The 16,084-nt window shown below is 43.0% G+C and overlaps 1 protein-coding gene across 1 annotated transcript in view; it reads right to left on the minus strand.

The window, feature by feature from the left end:
• The window catches only part of LOC127221877 (myosin-IIIb), a 196,267-nt gene that overhangs the window by 68,665 nt on the left and 111,518 nt on the right, over positions 1-16,084 (minus strand). The window contains exons 8-10 of the mRNA XM_051183842.1: positions 4,475-4,571; positions 3,388-3,504; positions 2,379-2,483 (exon numbers count right to left, since the gene is read on the minus strand). Coding sequence (XP_051039799.1) covers positions 2,379-2,483; positions 3,388-3,504; positions 4,475-4,571 — 319 coding nt within the window. The remainder of the gene's footprint in view (positions 1-2,378; positions 2,484-3,387; positions 3,505-4,474; positions 4,572-16,084) is intronic.

Raw genomic sequence — 16,084 nt, forward strand, 5'->3', positions numbered from 1 at the left:
TTTGTATTGTTGGCAGAGCTCACACTTCCAGGAGCTCCTTGTGCACAAAGGAAATCAATGATAAGGTAGAGTATGAACAACATATTTGGTCTTTGTCCTTGGTTCCTGGCAAAGAGCCTCTTGGAGTTTCCTGACTGGTGGAGTGATGGGAGTGTCTGCTGCTTAGGAGGAATGGCTCCAACCACACCTCTGCTGTGTGTGGGGTGGTTCCATGCTGGAGCCCGACTAGACTACCTCAGGCGGGGATGGGCAGTGAGAAAGAACAACCGATGGTTAGAGGGTGGGAACTTTCAGGACCCCCCCCCAATCTTCCAGGAAGCAAAAGAGGTTGCAAATTGAGCTCAGCAAAAACTTTTATTGAAAATTTTTATTATTCAAAATTTTATTTTTCAAAATATTCTATTAGCATATACTCCTTTCACATGGTATTGGATTTCAAAGATTTTTTTTTTTCAGTATATCATGACTATATTTATCTTAGTCTTATTCCCTGAGTTATAAAAATTTTGAATGATTAGTTTATTTTTTACCATATGTGCATTGGTGTTTTGCCTGTGTGTATATGTCTGTGTGAGGGTGTCAGATTGCCTGGAACTGGAATTACAGGTAGTTGTGAGCTGCCTTGTGGGTGCTGGGAATTGAACTTGAGTCCTTTGAAAGAGCAGCCAGTGCTCGAGTTGTAAAAGCTCTTAAAAAATGAGATGCAATGAGTTTAGGAGCGATGAAGGTTCTGGGGAAAGTGCTTGGTGAAAGGCAGGGTCCTGTGTGCCTCTCCATCTGTTCTGTTCCTGTCTCCCACCTGGCTGCCCGGGGTTGTGCCCTAATAGGCCAGTAAAGACAAATTCAGTTTTCTCCTTAATTCTTTGAGATGTTCTAGTGAATTATCCAGCTCGAGAGAGGATTGTTGGGACTCCTGAACTTGTACTTGGCTTGGCAGGAGTGTGGGGACCCTGGGGACCCCATTTGTGGCTGGCATCTGACATGTGAGCATTTTCATTGACGTTAACCTGTAACTTGTGGGACCAGGGCTACACTGAATTGCAGGGCACCCTGGAAAAACTGTTTAGTGTTGGAAAACACACAATTTGGTGTCAGAAACAAAATGGGGGTGGGGACAGAAAAAAAAAGATAAAAACAAAACCTACAGAAGCAAGCTTTTTAGCTTGAAAGTCATGTTCTCCAGTTAGCAAATCTCCCAATAATGCAGAGACTGGTCATCGCTAAGGCCAGGAAACCTCTGTTCTGTGACTTTTATTGTGCAGTGTTTTGAGTGAGAAATGTCCCTCATGGTTTGGGGCGTTTGCACACTCAGTCCCTAGTTGGTGGTGCTGTTTGGGGAGGGTTAGGAGGTGTGGCCTTGCCAGAAGGTAGGTAGGTGTGTGTGTGTGAGTGTGTGTGTGTGTGTGTGTGTGTGTGTGTGTGTGTGTGTGTGTCACTGGGGAGCTTGGAGAGTAAAAGCACTCCCCCTACTTTTCCTTTGCTCTCTTTGCTTTGTGTTTGCAGTTCATGCTGAGCACACCCAGTTGCTACTCCAGCTGTCACACTGGCTTGCTGCCGCACTTTTCCACCATGAGGGACTCTCATGCCTCTGGAACTGGAAGCCAGATAAACCCTTCCTTCTGGAAGTCTCCTTGGCCATGGTGTTTTATCACAGCAACAGAAAAGTCACTGATACACACTGTTAATAATTTTGCCTACCCTCAACAGGCCCAAAAGTCTGGACTTTTTTGGTCTCTGGAAATACATACAGAGTAAGTGCTCATAAAATTGTCTCGCCAAATTAGCCTACCTCTATTTGTTTATTTAACACAGAAATAATAGAAAAGAGACCTAGCAAAATGGGGGCGGGGCCAAAGGCAGGATCAGCCATGCTGTGAATTAGAAGTCTAGACAATTATAACTGATGAGTTAAGCTTGTGTTGAACATTGAACTTAAAGTTTATCAGTCTTGATCCTAGCCCATCAAATTTCCCAACAGCTAGATGATGTAGGGCCAGGCATTCAGGGAGTACAATATTTCACATACACGGGCCCAGTCATGAAGATTCTGAGATATTAATAGGAGAGAATTTCATTTATGCCATTATATATCCCATTTTTATTACAGCCATTACATGTAATCAGGTTGTGGCTGCTCTATGTCCTCATTAAGTCTATATTAGAAATGCCTTTATTGCGTTTCATGAGAGAAAATGACTGCTCCTGATGTGTTATGAATCTCAAAAGGGTTTTCTCCTTCTCAGGCTTCCAGTCCCTCTGTACTGAAAATCCATTTCCGATTTTCTCAGGCTAGCCTCACAACTACAGGTCCAAACAGAAGTGGCAGATGAACCATGTTCTACCTTGTGAGCTGGCAGAAGAGGAAGGCAAGTCCTTACCTGGTCTTTGCTGGAAGTCACCAAACACTGATATGCGTTATCAGCTGATGCAAATATGTGGGGGGGATTCGAGTCTCGCTTCACCCCATGATAGAGCCTGGAAAACTGGAGGAAATATGTAACTAATCTAAAGGACCCTTCAAGTGCCCCCACTGGACCATCTAACGCTTTCACTGTCCATTACCCAGAAAAGCAAGGCTATAGTGAGATGTCCACCCTGCCCGCACCTGATGCACTGACCAGGCCCATTGGGGCATGGGGGACAGGTATTGCCTTGACGGTGGGAACTAGGTCTGGGGTTCCAGACTCCAGCTGGCTCTTTTACTTCTTGGTTGGAGACAGAGAGCATCCAGAGGCATCCTTGGGACGGGAACCTGTGGTGGTCATCTGTTTCTGGCTTAAGTGATTTCTCCCCAAATAAACATCCATCAGCCTATTGTTTCCCAGATTCTTATTTACCATGCCACACAAGGGTTTTTCACTTTAGGGGACTCACTGCTTCTGGAAGGCTCAGGGATCTGCAGGCCTGTTTTCTGACCCCTGTTCTCTGTGACTGGCTATGCAAGCTCTGGTAAGGGGCACTAACTACTCTTCTCTGACTCTTCTTCTACTGAAGGGGCAGAGTATTCATGGCTTTCCCATCACATAGGGTGATAAGAAGTGACCCAAGCCAGTGCTTGGCAGGTAGCAATCATTCACTCATTGTTAACTTTTATTGCTGCTTGATTTAAGAAGTTTCTCCCAAAGATAAAATCCCATTTATGTTAAATTATTGTCTACAATTTGGGATATCAGCCCCACAGTAGGAGATGGGTTACACGGTTTTAATACTACTTCATATTGTTTGCATGCTTGACTTTCTTTGTTCAGTGCTGGAGTTTGAACCCAGGGCCATGGACATGTTACATACTAAGCAATTGCTTTACCACTAAGTTACATCCCCAGCCCCAGCCTTGTGATTTTTAATCATCCATGAAGGAACAAAACATACTTTTAAACCAGTTCTCACCTGTGGGGAGTATATGCTTAGAGTCTGGAAGGGGTTTAAGGCAATTAGAATATCTCCAACATAGGTGTAGATCAACGCATCTGCATACCGCTTCTGCAGCCAGTAGATAACTGTATCCTAGGAAGAGGAGAAACAGCCTTGAGAGACATAATCAGTCAAGGCAGAGATGCTAAGAGTGGTAATGAGCTCCTTACATGTTTTAGTCTAAAAAGATTAAAGCAATCCATTCAAATCTTAACACTCTTGATTATTCTAAGTCTCTAAAATGACAGATGCCTTGAAAAGATGCAATAATAAGAACTGCTGAAAGAATTAAGAGTTGCTGACAGGCATCAAGATAGCCAATGAAGATTTCAGTTGTGACTGGGCTGGGGGCAGACTTTGTCCAATCAGAAGGTTCTATTTAATAATTAGATTTAAGTGTAAGACAGATACCCCAGGAACCAAACTTGGAGACCCTTGAAGAGTAGCAATTGCTCTTGCTATTAACAGCTGAGCTGTCTTGCCAGGTCTAGTAAGTTCATTTTTCAGAAGTTACACCTAAAGTCTTGATTGTGAGAATGTGGAATTGAACTATGGTGTTACATGTTAGTGAGAGAGGTGTTGGTGCTGAGGGTACCTAGCAGAAGATTCTATAGGCACAGGTTCAACTTAACTAACAGCCAAAGCAAATGTAAGTATCCTGAATGAGGAATTTTATCATAGTTTTCAGATTTCAAATGTGAGCTATAGTAACTCCACCTGCCTTTGTGAAGGATATGTCTCCTTATGAAGAACAAACAACTGTCTTCAGTTTAAAGTGCAATTTTTTTTTATTAAATAGAAAACAAATTTAAGTTGGTGGGCTTCATTGGTTAGACCTGTGACATAGAGGGCTTTGATAAAAATTTTTCCTTCATCATTCCAAAACTATAAATGAGCACACTGAGGGTTATAGTCACAGAATGGAATGTCCCTTGAACTTCACTCCATAGCTAGCCAAACAATTAAATCTTTAAATGGCTTTAGAAGAATGCCCAGAGAAAAGACAAGCCATCTGTATGAAACACAAGCCATCCATGAGAGCTGTCTACTAAGTATTCAGTACCTCATCCAGGACCTCGAGGTTGACCAAGTCACCCTCAAGGCAGGATTTGTCAGCATCCTCCACTTGACAGGGTCTTCTGGTATGCATCCTTTCATGCCTGGAAACATGGAGAGAGTATCAACATCCAGACAGCCCATGCTGCAGAAGAAGGTAGATGATGAGGTCAGCTCACTTGAGAAGTCGGCACATGACTCATGCAGCAACCTCAGGGACAATGACGGACTGTGGTTCCAGCAGGGGAAGTCTCTATTCCACCACAGTGAAGAACTTTACCAAGTGGACCCACCAAACATACTTTTTTATTTCCTAAATTCCAGTTGCAGCACTTTCAGGAGGTATATTTTGCATTTATATTTTTTCCCAGCTCAATGTGGTACAAGGTCTGCCTGAGTGAGGTGCTTCATACAGAAGGAACCAAAAGCCCAAAACTAGGCAGCAAGAACCCTCGTTTAAAGCATTCTACACCCTGTTGAAGCAAAGTCTTTCCACTGAGTTACAGCTGCTTGCTTTCCTTCTCCTAATGTCCCTGCCCTGACTGCTAGCACCCAAACTTCTTGATAACTTTTTTTTTTTAAAAACTACTTTTCAAAGAATAATGTTGCAAGTACCAAAGAGTTGACCGTGCTTTGCATTTTACCTTGTTTAAAAATCCCTTTGTGACTTGCCCCAGAACAACTCTCTGGAGATATTCTCTCAGCCTGTTCCTAAATGTTGGTCAAATGCATACAGGCATCTACAGGCAACACATGGGTTGTGCATGTTCAATTATAAAAACTGACATTCTGGGGGTTTTACTTAACAAATGTGTGATGGGAGATGTTATTCTGTAAATATGTTTCTCTTATTGGTTAATGAATAAAGCACTGTTGGCCAATAGGAAAGCAAGATAGGCGGGGCTAGGAGGCAAGGAGGTTTTGGGGAGAGGTAGTGGGAGATTCAACATGTAGGACCAAGAGAATACAACTCCAGACCCTCTCTGGTAAGATAAGACCACATGGAAATATTTAAGATTGATAGAAATGGGTTAATGTTTAAGACAAAGCTAGCCAATAAGAAACGTTAGTAACAGGCCAACAGCTTTATATCTAATACAGGGACTCTATGTTATTTGGGGCCGGCATGGCTGTGGGACCAGGCTTCTGTGGCCAGTGCTTTTACTCACTGAGCCATCCTTTCAGACCCATACTTGCAACTGCCTATTGTGGGGCATCACTTACCAGGCATTCCAAAAATTGAGTTACAATAAATAAAAATCACCTGTGGCATTCCAAATTACATTTTGTTTTAGCTTTTGCTTATTTGTTTGTTAGCAAGGTCTCATGTATCCCAGGCAGACCTCGTAGGACTCGCAGTGTTACTAGAGGAGGGCCTTGCAAGGCATGCACCACCCCACCCAGTTTGCCTGGTTCTGGCAATCAAACCCAGGGCTTTGGATATGTCATATAAGCATGCTACCAACTGAGTCACATCCCAGCCCAAAATGTAATTCTTTAAGTCATGTAATTAATTTAAGTAGGCATCCCCATAATTCCCTTTGTTGGGGATAGCATTAGCCTACAGGGCAAAAGCTCTGGTCCCTGTCTCACAGTTGGGAATCATGAGCAAGACACTCAAAAAAAAAAAATCCCTTAGCAGCAGCAACTCAGCTCTCTTCACCTATAAATGTGATTACTCATGACCAACCTATCTGTGCCACAGGTGGTTATGAAAGCACACACAATCTCAGGTATAAAAGTTCAAATGAGGTTTTAAATGCATCAGGTCCTAATTAAAATTCAGAACCAACAGTTTGTATAGCTCCTTTCATTACTTAGAATACCACTAAATTTCACCTGTAAATGCCCTCCTGCATCCCATAAGTTCACCAGTGGACAGCATCACTGCTTCCTAGTGGTGCCATACCCCCAGTACCATCATTTTAAAGCGTGTCACCCTCTGATGCAGTTTTGTCTCCCTGGGTCCCACGCCTGGTTTTGTCTGATGTTTTGCTGTACAGTATTGCACAAAAATCATGGAATCTTCATGCATACTCCTCCTTGCTACTCACACAGAGGAAATAGATAGTAAGACACCTTCGAGTCAGCGACACCAAGTCCTCCCTTCCCAGTCCCCATCACTGGTAATTTCAGATTAGAAGGTTCATGGGAAGCATGTCTGGTACTGGAGTCAGTTTGATTGCAAAATTCTAACATAAAACTGGGGCTTCATTTTATTTAATCTAATCAAATCAGTAACCTAAGTGGTTAACCAGAACATTTCCTTTGTCTCTGTCTTTACATGTAGGTGATGTCAAAGAGAAACCAAACTGGGAGCTGTGAAGATAGCTCTGTGATTACATGTGTACTGCTTTTCCAGAAGACCTGAATTTGATTCCCAGCACCCATGTTTACAATAGGTAGCTCACACATGCCTACAAACTCCAGATCTAGGGGCTCGGCCTCTGCAGGCACCAGCAACCATGTGCACAGACCCATACATACACATAATTTGAAAAAATAGAATGTGTGGTGCATACTTTTAATCCTAGCACTCAGGAGGCAGAGGCAGGCAATTCTCTGTTGGAGGCCAACCTGGTCTACATAGTGAATTCCAGGCCAGCCAGCCAGAGTTACAGAGACAGATCTTGTCTCCAAAAATAAATAAAGTTGTTTTTTAAAGATAAAAAAAATCAAATTGGTTTAAAGTATGTTTTTAGTCAGGTGTTGTGGGGAACCCCAGAGCAAAGTTAGCATCTTAACAGCCATCTTTCCTACTACTGTCTTAGATACTAACATTCTGGTAATTTTCCATTCTATGACTGTTCTCCTGTTAAACATATGACACAGCCTGACCCTGAAAGAGTCCCAGCTGCAGGCTTATCGTATAGCAACTTATCTCATAGCAGGACACCTGCATCCTGCTTGGAAGGACATTCTGTCTCCCTCACATCCTCCCTTTGGTCCATTCCCTCGTTTCTTCACTAGTTAAAGCCTGTGGTTATATTCATTAAACGGGACTTGATCAGAACACTGTCTTGTCTCCATCTCTTGTGTCTCTTGTCTCCTCAGTCTCACTCCCTCCCTCAGGTTCCCCATCACTGACCCCCTCAGGCCAGGACAAGGTGTGGTGATGCACAGGTATAAACCCAACAGTTGGGAGGGTGCAGCCAGAGGACCAGGAGTTCAATACTATTCTGGGCTACATATAAGGAGCTCCCAACCAGTCTGGGCTACAAAAACCCTTGTATTAAAAAAAGGATGGGAGTGGGATGCTAATTTTTACTATCACTAAGAGCATCCATCTTCATTCTTGCCTGCCGTTTTATTAAATAAAATACCAGGAAGTATACTTCTGCTCCAAATAGCTATATAAGCCTAAGAGGTTTTTTTTTCCCCCTTAAAGTTCAACATAAAGAAAGAAAACAAACTCAACTTTTTAATATAAAGCTGAATTCTCATTGTACTGACTTCTTCCAACTCACCTCTTTCCTTGCTTATGCCGGGTAATTGTGTGGAATAAACCATTTGACAAAGAAAGTTAGAAAGTCTTGAGAGATTGCTCAGTAGTTAAGTGCACTGGCTGTTCTTGCAGAGGCCCCTGGTTCCATTCCCAGCACCCACATGGCAGCTCACAGCTGTCTGTAACTCCGGTTCCAGAGGCTCTGATGCCCTCTTTTGGTCTCCAAGGGCATGAGGCACATGTGTGTTGCACAGACATTGCCCACAAAGCTGATTCTGTTAAAATGGAGCCAACAACCCCCCCCCCAACCTGTGTCTCTCTCTACCAGAGAGCAACTGAATACTCAGGGTGGAGCTTGAGTAGCTGCCTACAGATGCTGGGAAGTGAACGCTCACAGACAGAAGGGTAAAGAATTCAGAATTTGAGATCCCAGCAAAGCAATGTGCTTCCTAGGGGTGTTTCCCTCCTATCACTGCTAGCCTGGACTATACAAGGGATGCACATCATGCTGGATGATGTTTTTGCAGGCAGCTAAAGAGGAAAGCACTGGTAAACCTTAGCTACAGTCTCACAATAAATAGATTCTAGCATAAGTTGATTCTCAGAATGCGCTAACACAGTTAGACACCACCAGGATCCAAATGCGCATTTTCCCAAGCCCACCAGCAGATTGTCTATAGTTATGACAGTATGTCTGTCTGTCTGTCTCATACACCTAACCTCCAAGAATCATGCCGATGAGCTTGAAAATCACAATCTCATTAAAATCTCCTCACAAAGATTTAGACAAAACAACTTGAAAAAGATATTTTAATTATTATTATTAGCAACTTGTGACCTCCTCTCCTGCTAATTGGCAATTTAATCCTTGGAGTTAGATTTGTTCAAGATTGTAGTTGGCAATCTAGAAGTTAGTGTTGATACAAGATATTTCTACTCTGTTAAAAACCAGTTCACTAGTTCAACAAGATACACACACACATATACACATGCACACTCACTCACATATGTATACTCACGTATGAACATGTGAACACACATGCATACTCACATACACACATATTACATGCATACACACATGCTCACTCACATATGCATACTCACATACACTCAGGCGCACACATACGCATACATTACATGATACACACATGCTCACTCACACACACGCACACACACACACACACACACACACATGCACACACTCACACACTCCAGTAGCTCCATTTGCCCTCTCCAGTTAGCGTTCCTCTAAAAAGGATGCCTGCTTCATTTTCCTCCTTAGGGGTTCAGAGAGTTAAAAACACTGATCCTGATGCTTATTTCTTTTTTAAAAAAAAATTCGAGACTTTAGATAAACTTATAAAAAGTATTGTTTCTCTACTTTTAGTTAAAAATCAACAAAATTAAATTTGTTTTAATTTTGTTTTTCTGTGTTTTTAATGGTTTGTTGTCACCAGTAACTACAAACTCAGATTTTCAAAACTCTCATGCTCCACCTAGTGCCATAACTTAAGAACAGCATCTACTAACAATGTTTGCCAAATAAGTCCTCGATTAACATAAAAATTACAGATCTACTTAAAAATACTTGTTTTTTTTTTTCTTTTTCCCCAGGATGGGCTCCTGTCTCAAAAAACAAACAAACAAACAAACAAAAACTCAGGTTCTACCAGGAGGTGGAAATGGAAGGATGAAAGAAAAACTAACATGTCTACCAGGTTCTGTGTTTACAGGAGGTGATGATAGCAGTTAGAGATAGAGGAAAAGCAGGGCCAGGGATAAAGAAGAGATGAGATGAGGAACAGGACCCAGGCTCCAAGACCGTGATCCAAAGCCTCTATAGTTATGGACAGAGCCCTCAGACGGTTCCCTTACCACCATGGCCAGTGGTTCCAAACAGCAAGGAAAGCATTACTCAAGGCTGAGGATAGAGTTACACCACCAGTCTGTGATGATGGCAAGTAGTCCATCCAAATCACTTCCACTTTAGTAGACCCTCTGATTCAGGGTCAAAGAGGATGAACATCTTATGTAACTATACAATCACACAACTAGTAGGGGACAAACCACCACAGCTCTCACACAGGTGACTCTATTCTATTGCTTCTATTGTGAGTCAAATATAGACCAGATGCCAGTTGAGTTCAGAGCCCATGGATCCATGATCTAGATGTTGACTCCATATAGACTTAAAACTAGAAAACTGTTTGAGCAGAAATCATTATAGTAACTGCCCATTTTTTCACCTACACAATTTTGATCATAATTCTAATAAATTGGCATTGTATTATCAATCATACTAAACAGTTTATTTTATAATATTCCTACTTTCCCCAGACAGCAGCAAGAGTAAGTGACAAAAAGCAGAAAATATAGTTCATTCTCACAGCGGGGCAGGCGGGGATGATAATACTAATTATATCAAGGTACAGATTTATTTCTTCTCTGTCAGGGAGATAGGAAGATATTTAACTTCGATGTAGGGAACATATTTAGCATTTTATGTGATCATACATAAGGTTTTCATTTACATGAACACCAGGAGCTCATGGGCACTGGGGATATTCAATACATAAATGTGCGTATATGTACATACATGTTTGCAAGTAGAAGAAGGGGAGAACAAGACTGAGTGGGAGAAGGTTGGCAGGTGAGCAGTGAGAATCATTTTTAAAGGTCTCCACTGCAGGTCAGAAAGAAATCAGAACAACTGAAGCCATTGTTTTAATCAGCCTCGGGCAAATTACAAGAGTAGAACCCAAAAGCCATTAAGCACAACAGGGAAAAAGAACTGTTACTAAATTCTCCCAGCAAATAATACTTAGAGTAGACCTTTGGCATTTGATGGTTTAACATTTGTCATCTCAGCAGCCCCCTAGCCACCTACAGGGGTAGGACACACGAGAACTTGCCGTTTTTCTGAGGTTCACAGCTGAGTTCATGGTCACAGTGCAGTCACCCAGGGCCTTCCCTGCCTCCATCTCATCCCAGACAGTGATTTTCTCTCCTAATGATCCTTGTGAAGTAATAAACCCTGTTTGCAAATCTAACATTCTGATCTTTAGTGGAGAGGTCACATACTGGGTGATAGTAATAAATTCATAGATTTGCAAAAAGGGTTTGTGAAAGAAGATATTTTGAAGGTCAGGGAAATAGAGACTGGTACCATCAAAAAACAAAAATTGTTTAAAAGCATCCCTGACGAATTAAGAGACACAGGAGCCTTCAATTGTTGTTTATAGATGCTGAGAAGCTCTTACCTCCTTTGAGAGGGTGTACATCTTGGATTCTTAACTATTGTACCTAAATCAGGTATATGCTGTGACAAAACTGTACATTATTGGGAAAACTTAAATTCCCTCGAAGTGTGTGTATAATCATCAACATCATGGATGGACACTGACCAAATCTTAATTATACAATAAAACTTCTGCCTGCATATCCCAAAGGGACTGTATAGGTAGAAGCCTAAAGTTAGCTGTAGCTATAGATCTGGGTATATAGGTAGTGAAACAGGATTGCCTCAAGTTCTGGCTTTCCATAAAGCTGCTACATTTAGAAGAATTACTGTTTACACCCATGACAGCTAAGATGGGCCTCATATCTCAAGCCCTTCTTCACACATGGTATGCCTTCTGCTGCCTTGTAACCAATCCCCCATAATATCTAGCCTTGCTCCTACATATTTGAATAGTGGTCTTACCTGCTTTTTATAACCCAGATGATCACTTCACCATGGAATTTCTTTCTTTTCTTTCTTTCTTTCTTTCTTTTTTTTTTTTTTTTTTTTTTTTTTTTTTTTTAGACAGGGTTTCTCTGTATTGTTTTGGAGCCTGTCCTGGAACTAGCTCTGTAGACCAGGCTGGCCTCGAACTCACAGAGATCCACCTGCCTCTGCCTCCCAAATGCTGGGATTAAAGGTGTGCGCCACCACCAATGTCCAGCTTTACCACAAAATCTTGACATAGCTTTACCTTCTACCTGCTAAGAGTCCTTGGGATTGATAGTATTAGAGGGGAATGCTGAGGCAGAGTGTCCTCTTGAGTGAGAAATGTATTAAGAGAGTTGGAAACATCTCCTGCAGACAGCATGATACGGACTCTGAGAAGTATTCAGGCCTACAAGGCAAAGTTGGGCAACCCTTCTTATAGGTTTCAGAAAAGAAGGTCCCATAGCATGTAACTAAAGAGTACCCCACAGTACCCGCTCACAGTCAGGCTGCTTTCTGGGCAGTAGGGGAGAAGGCAAAGGTTTGGTCCTTTGGTTAATGGAATGTATCCTCTGGTCCCTGATTGCTTAGGGTCTCTGAGATGGGGAAGGGAGGATTGTGGGTTCCCAGGCAGTCTCTCAGTAGAGTGTCTGTCATTGTCAAGTGGCAGTAGGAATTACAGAGTCAATTAGGAGAGAATGAAGCTCCTGCAAATGAGCATAAGCTGTGTCAACCCTAAGCCAAACTCAACACCACTTGATCACCATGCTGGGGACTATAGACCCCTCTGCCTTCTCAACCTTGTTCTCCCTAACCAGTCTTCCTGTTAGCATTCACACACCTGACCCCTTTTGCTTTCTGCTTCTTCTGTTACAACTTCTTATCTCTTACCTGAGGGGTCCTCAATGTGCCAATACCTTAAAAACACGTATTTCTCTCACACCGAAGTTCTCCATGAGAACAGTTCTGTCTTGTTTCTAAGTTCCTCCACAAAGCTTCCAGGAGCTCGGTTCCTCGTCCCTTTGTCCGCCATACTTCGCTGAACCTGCTCTCCTTCATGCCAACTACCAGGCCCTGACTGGACTCTGCCTCTGAGTTACTAAGCCACTGTCTTCATTCTCCTACAGGAGTGGCATGTTTTGCCCTTGCTCTCCCATCACATGGCTGAAGCCTGGCTCCAGCCTGGAGCAAACCTCCAAATCTGCTTACCTCCTGATCAAGAGTGACTGAAGACTACAGGTGGGGAAGGCAATGGTGGAGACAGCATGCTTGCTGGCAGCCTTTAGTGTCATGCTACCCTGAGGGTTCTTCATGCCTCTCTGAACCACCCACAAACTTGACAGCCCTGGAGTATCATTCAGTCACCTTGCACCCAGGCCTTTTGTGCTTCTGAAAAATCATGGTTGTATTTTAATGTCCCTGTCACAGTCCTCATAGTGAAACTTCCAAAGGCTTAGCATCTACCTGGAGCCCAATGCCACTGCCAACCCTGGTATCACCTTGCATAGTTTTTGGAAAGCTAAAGGCCATTCAGCATGAGTTTCCTTTCATTATCTCCTTTGCCCATTCAGCTTTTCAGAGTATTTTCATCTCACCTTTACATCTTTCTAACATTGAGGTTTATTCTCTCTAAGGCCAGACAACCTACCCTTAGACCCTTGGTCCATTTCCCTTGCTCTTCTATAACCCTCTCCTCTACACACAATCATTCCTCCATCTATTAAGAAAATGCCTTCCTCCATGGTGGCCCTCCAGCTACATGTTCTCCTCTCTCCTGGAGAAAGTGCTGGAATTAGAAAATCTTTCTGACCTCTACAGGTGATGGGTAGTGATGCTTGGGGCTTTGAACTCTATTCTTTCAGTTCTCAAAACCAAACAACACACTCTGGCACTGGGCGTCAAACTGTTTGGACCATGGAAGATGCAATGTAAGGCATTGGGAAGCTGTGAACAATACCTGTATGTACTTGGCATTGCACTGGATAGGACAGGGAAATAGAGTGGTTCTTTGACTGCTCTATGTCTCTTAGAGTCTTGTCATTTCTATTTGATTTCAGTGTGAACCAGGGCTGGGAGGCAGCTCTATTCGGATAGGTCATGATACACTTCTCTCTTTCCCTAGCCAACCAACCCATCACTAAGTTCTGGCAAAACCATGACCTTAGCATCTTCCACCATTTGTATTTGTTACCACCACTCTTGCTTGTGGACAACTTTAGTGCCATGGAGTAAACGGTTTTTTAAGATTTATATATTTTATGTATACTAATGTTCTATTTGCATGTATGCCTGCATGACAGAAGAGGGCATCAGATCCCATTATAAATGGTTATGAGCCACCATGTGGTTGCTGGGAATTGAACTCTTAAACACTGAGCCATCTCTCCAGCCCCAAAATGAAAGCTTTTAAAGTGTTGACTAGTTGAGAACCCCCGAGGTAAGAATACAAGAATTAAGAAAGTGATTGATGGGAGATGGGAAAGTTGTTGACTGGTTACAGGGTAGGGAGTAAAGAGAACCCTGGTGCTGAGGAAGATGTAAGCAGGGATGTGACTGTTACAGTGGGGAGACTGGTTAAGGAGAACAAAGGCTGGGAAGGCAGAAGGATAAGTAATCCCTTCATCCTCATGGTGAGAGGCAGAAGGTGGTTATGGGCAACAGCACTGTGGATAAGTGGTCATCTCAGTCATGATGAGCAGACAGCATGGACACTCAGGAGTGCAGGAGCAAGGCTAGGCATCATGGGGCATTGGTCACTAGGCAGCAGAAAGTGCACCCTACATGGAGAAGGGCTTGAGTTGCAAGGCCTATCTCAGCTCTTGTGGCTCTAAACAGTAGCTCTTCTGCATGCAGCAGCTTTGTGAAAAGCCAGAGTTTGATGTGATCCTCTACATAGATTCCCACATCCGCATCTAGATGTAGCTATAGACGCAATCTATATAGTCCTATAGAGATGCCTATGCAGGAGCAGTATTACATTGTTGAGATTGGCCAATGTGTGTCTCCATTCTGTTCTCTACTATCGGAACAATCTAGAACACATACCTGCCTGGAACTCTTCAATGGGTTGCTCTATCTAAGGCACAAGTCTGAGGTCCTTGGGTCTATGGGCCTGATCCTCCCTAACTTTCTCCTTCCCTCCAAGCCCACATGAAACTCCAAGGCTGCTAGAGAATTCACAGGGTTCGACATTCTCCAGCCCAGCTGCCCTTATCAGTGTTACCTCTTTGCCCCCTCTCTCGGTAACTTCCTTCCTATCTATGTTCTGTTTGATCTTCAGGATCATGTTCAAGGTCCATCATCTTACCAGTTATGATTTCCAAACAAGAATAAAGGAACTGAGATGATAAACAAACACTCGTTTTTCTGCAATGACGGTCAAGCAGCAGGCAGGGAGCCGTGAAACCATTGGCCCTGCCAAATTTACATCCCAGCTCAGGCACTTTCTGGAGAAGCTCCTTGATTTTTCACTTCAGTGTCTTCTCCAGGCATCCCAAGCCCAGGTTGGCCTAGTTGCCCTTTGCCAGGGACAGGTAGTGGACCACAGGCTTTCCTTGCCCTGACCTTCTGCTCTTATCTCAGTGGTTTACAACCTCTTAATACTGTGATCCTTTAGTGCAGTCCTTCATGCTGTGGTGACCCCCAACCATAATATTATTTTCATTGCTACTTTGTAACTGTAATTTTGCTACTGTTATGAACCGCAATGCAAATATCTTTTGGAGACACAGGTTTGCCAAAGGGGTCACAACCTATAGACTGAGAACCACTGTTTTTTTATCTGTTTCTTGTTTATGTGGCACTTTATCAGGAACCTGATCTGGTTTGTCTCTGTAGTTCCTCTGCTCAGCTTAGGGCCTGACACCTACATACGTAAATGTCTCTACAAAGAATAAATGAATAAATTTGATTTTGAGTAAGAGAAATCAATATTTTTAAACTTCAGTGCTCCCTTACTATTTATTTTCATGACCTTCTCTGATAAAGAGATGGATTTTCATAGATGAAAAGCAAGAGAAAGGTAATTGTACAGGCTAGTTTTATGTCAAATAGACACAAGCTAGAATCATCTAAGAGGAGGGAAACTCAACTGAGAAAGTGCCTCTAAAGAATTGGACTGTAGGCAAATATGGAGGGCATTTTCTTAATTAGTGGCTGATGTGGGAGGGCCCAGCCCATTGTGAGTGATGCCACCACTGAGCTGGTGGTTTGGGATGCTGTGAGGAAGCAGGCTGAGCAAGCCACGAGGAGCAAGCCAGTAAACAGCATCCTCCATCGCCTCTGCATCAGCTCCAGCCTCCAGGTTCCTGCCCTGCTTGAGCTGCTGACCTTAGAGGCCCTGATGATGAGCAGTGATAATGAGGAGGAAGCAAAATAAACCCTTTGCTCCCCAAGTTGGCTTGGGTAGTAGTGTTTCATCAGAGCGATAAGACTGTAGTGCTATAAAGACACATAGGACTCCA

Source organism: Phodopus roborovskii, unplaced genomic scaffold (assembly GCF_943737965.1).
Source record: "Phodopus roborovskii unplaced genomic scaffold, PHOROB, whole genome shotgun sequence".
Taxonomy (NCBI): Eukaryota; Metazoa; Chordata; class Mammalia; order Rodentia; family Cricetidae; genus Phodopus; species Phodopus roborovskii.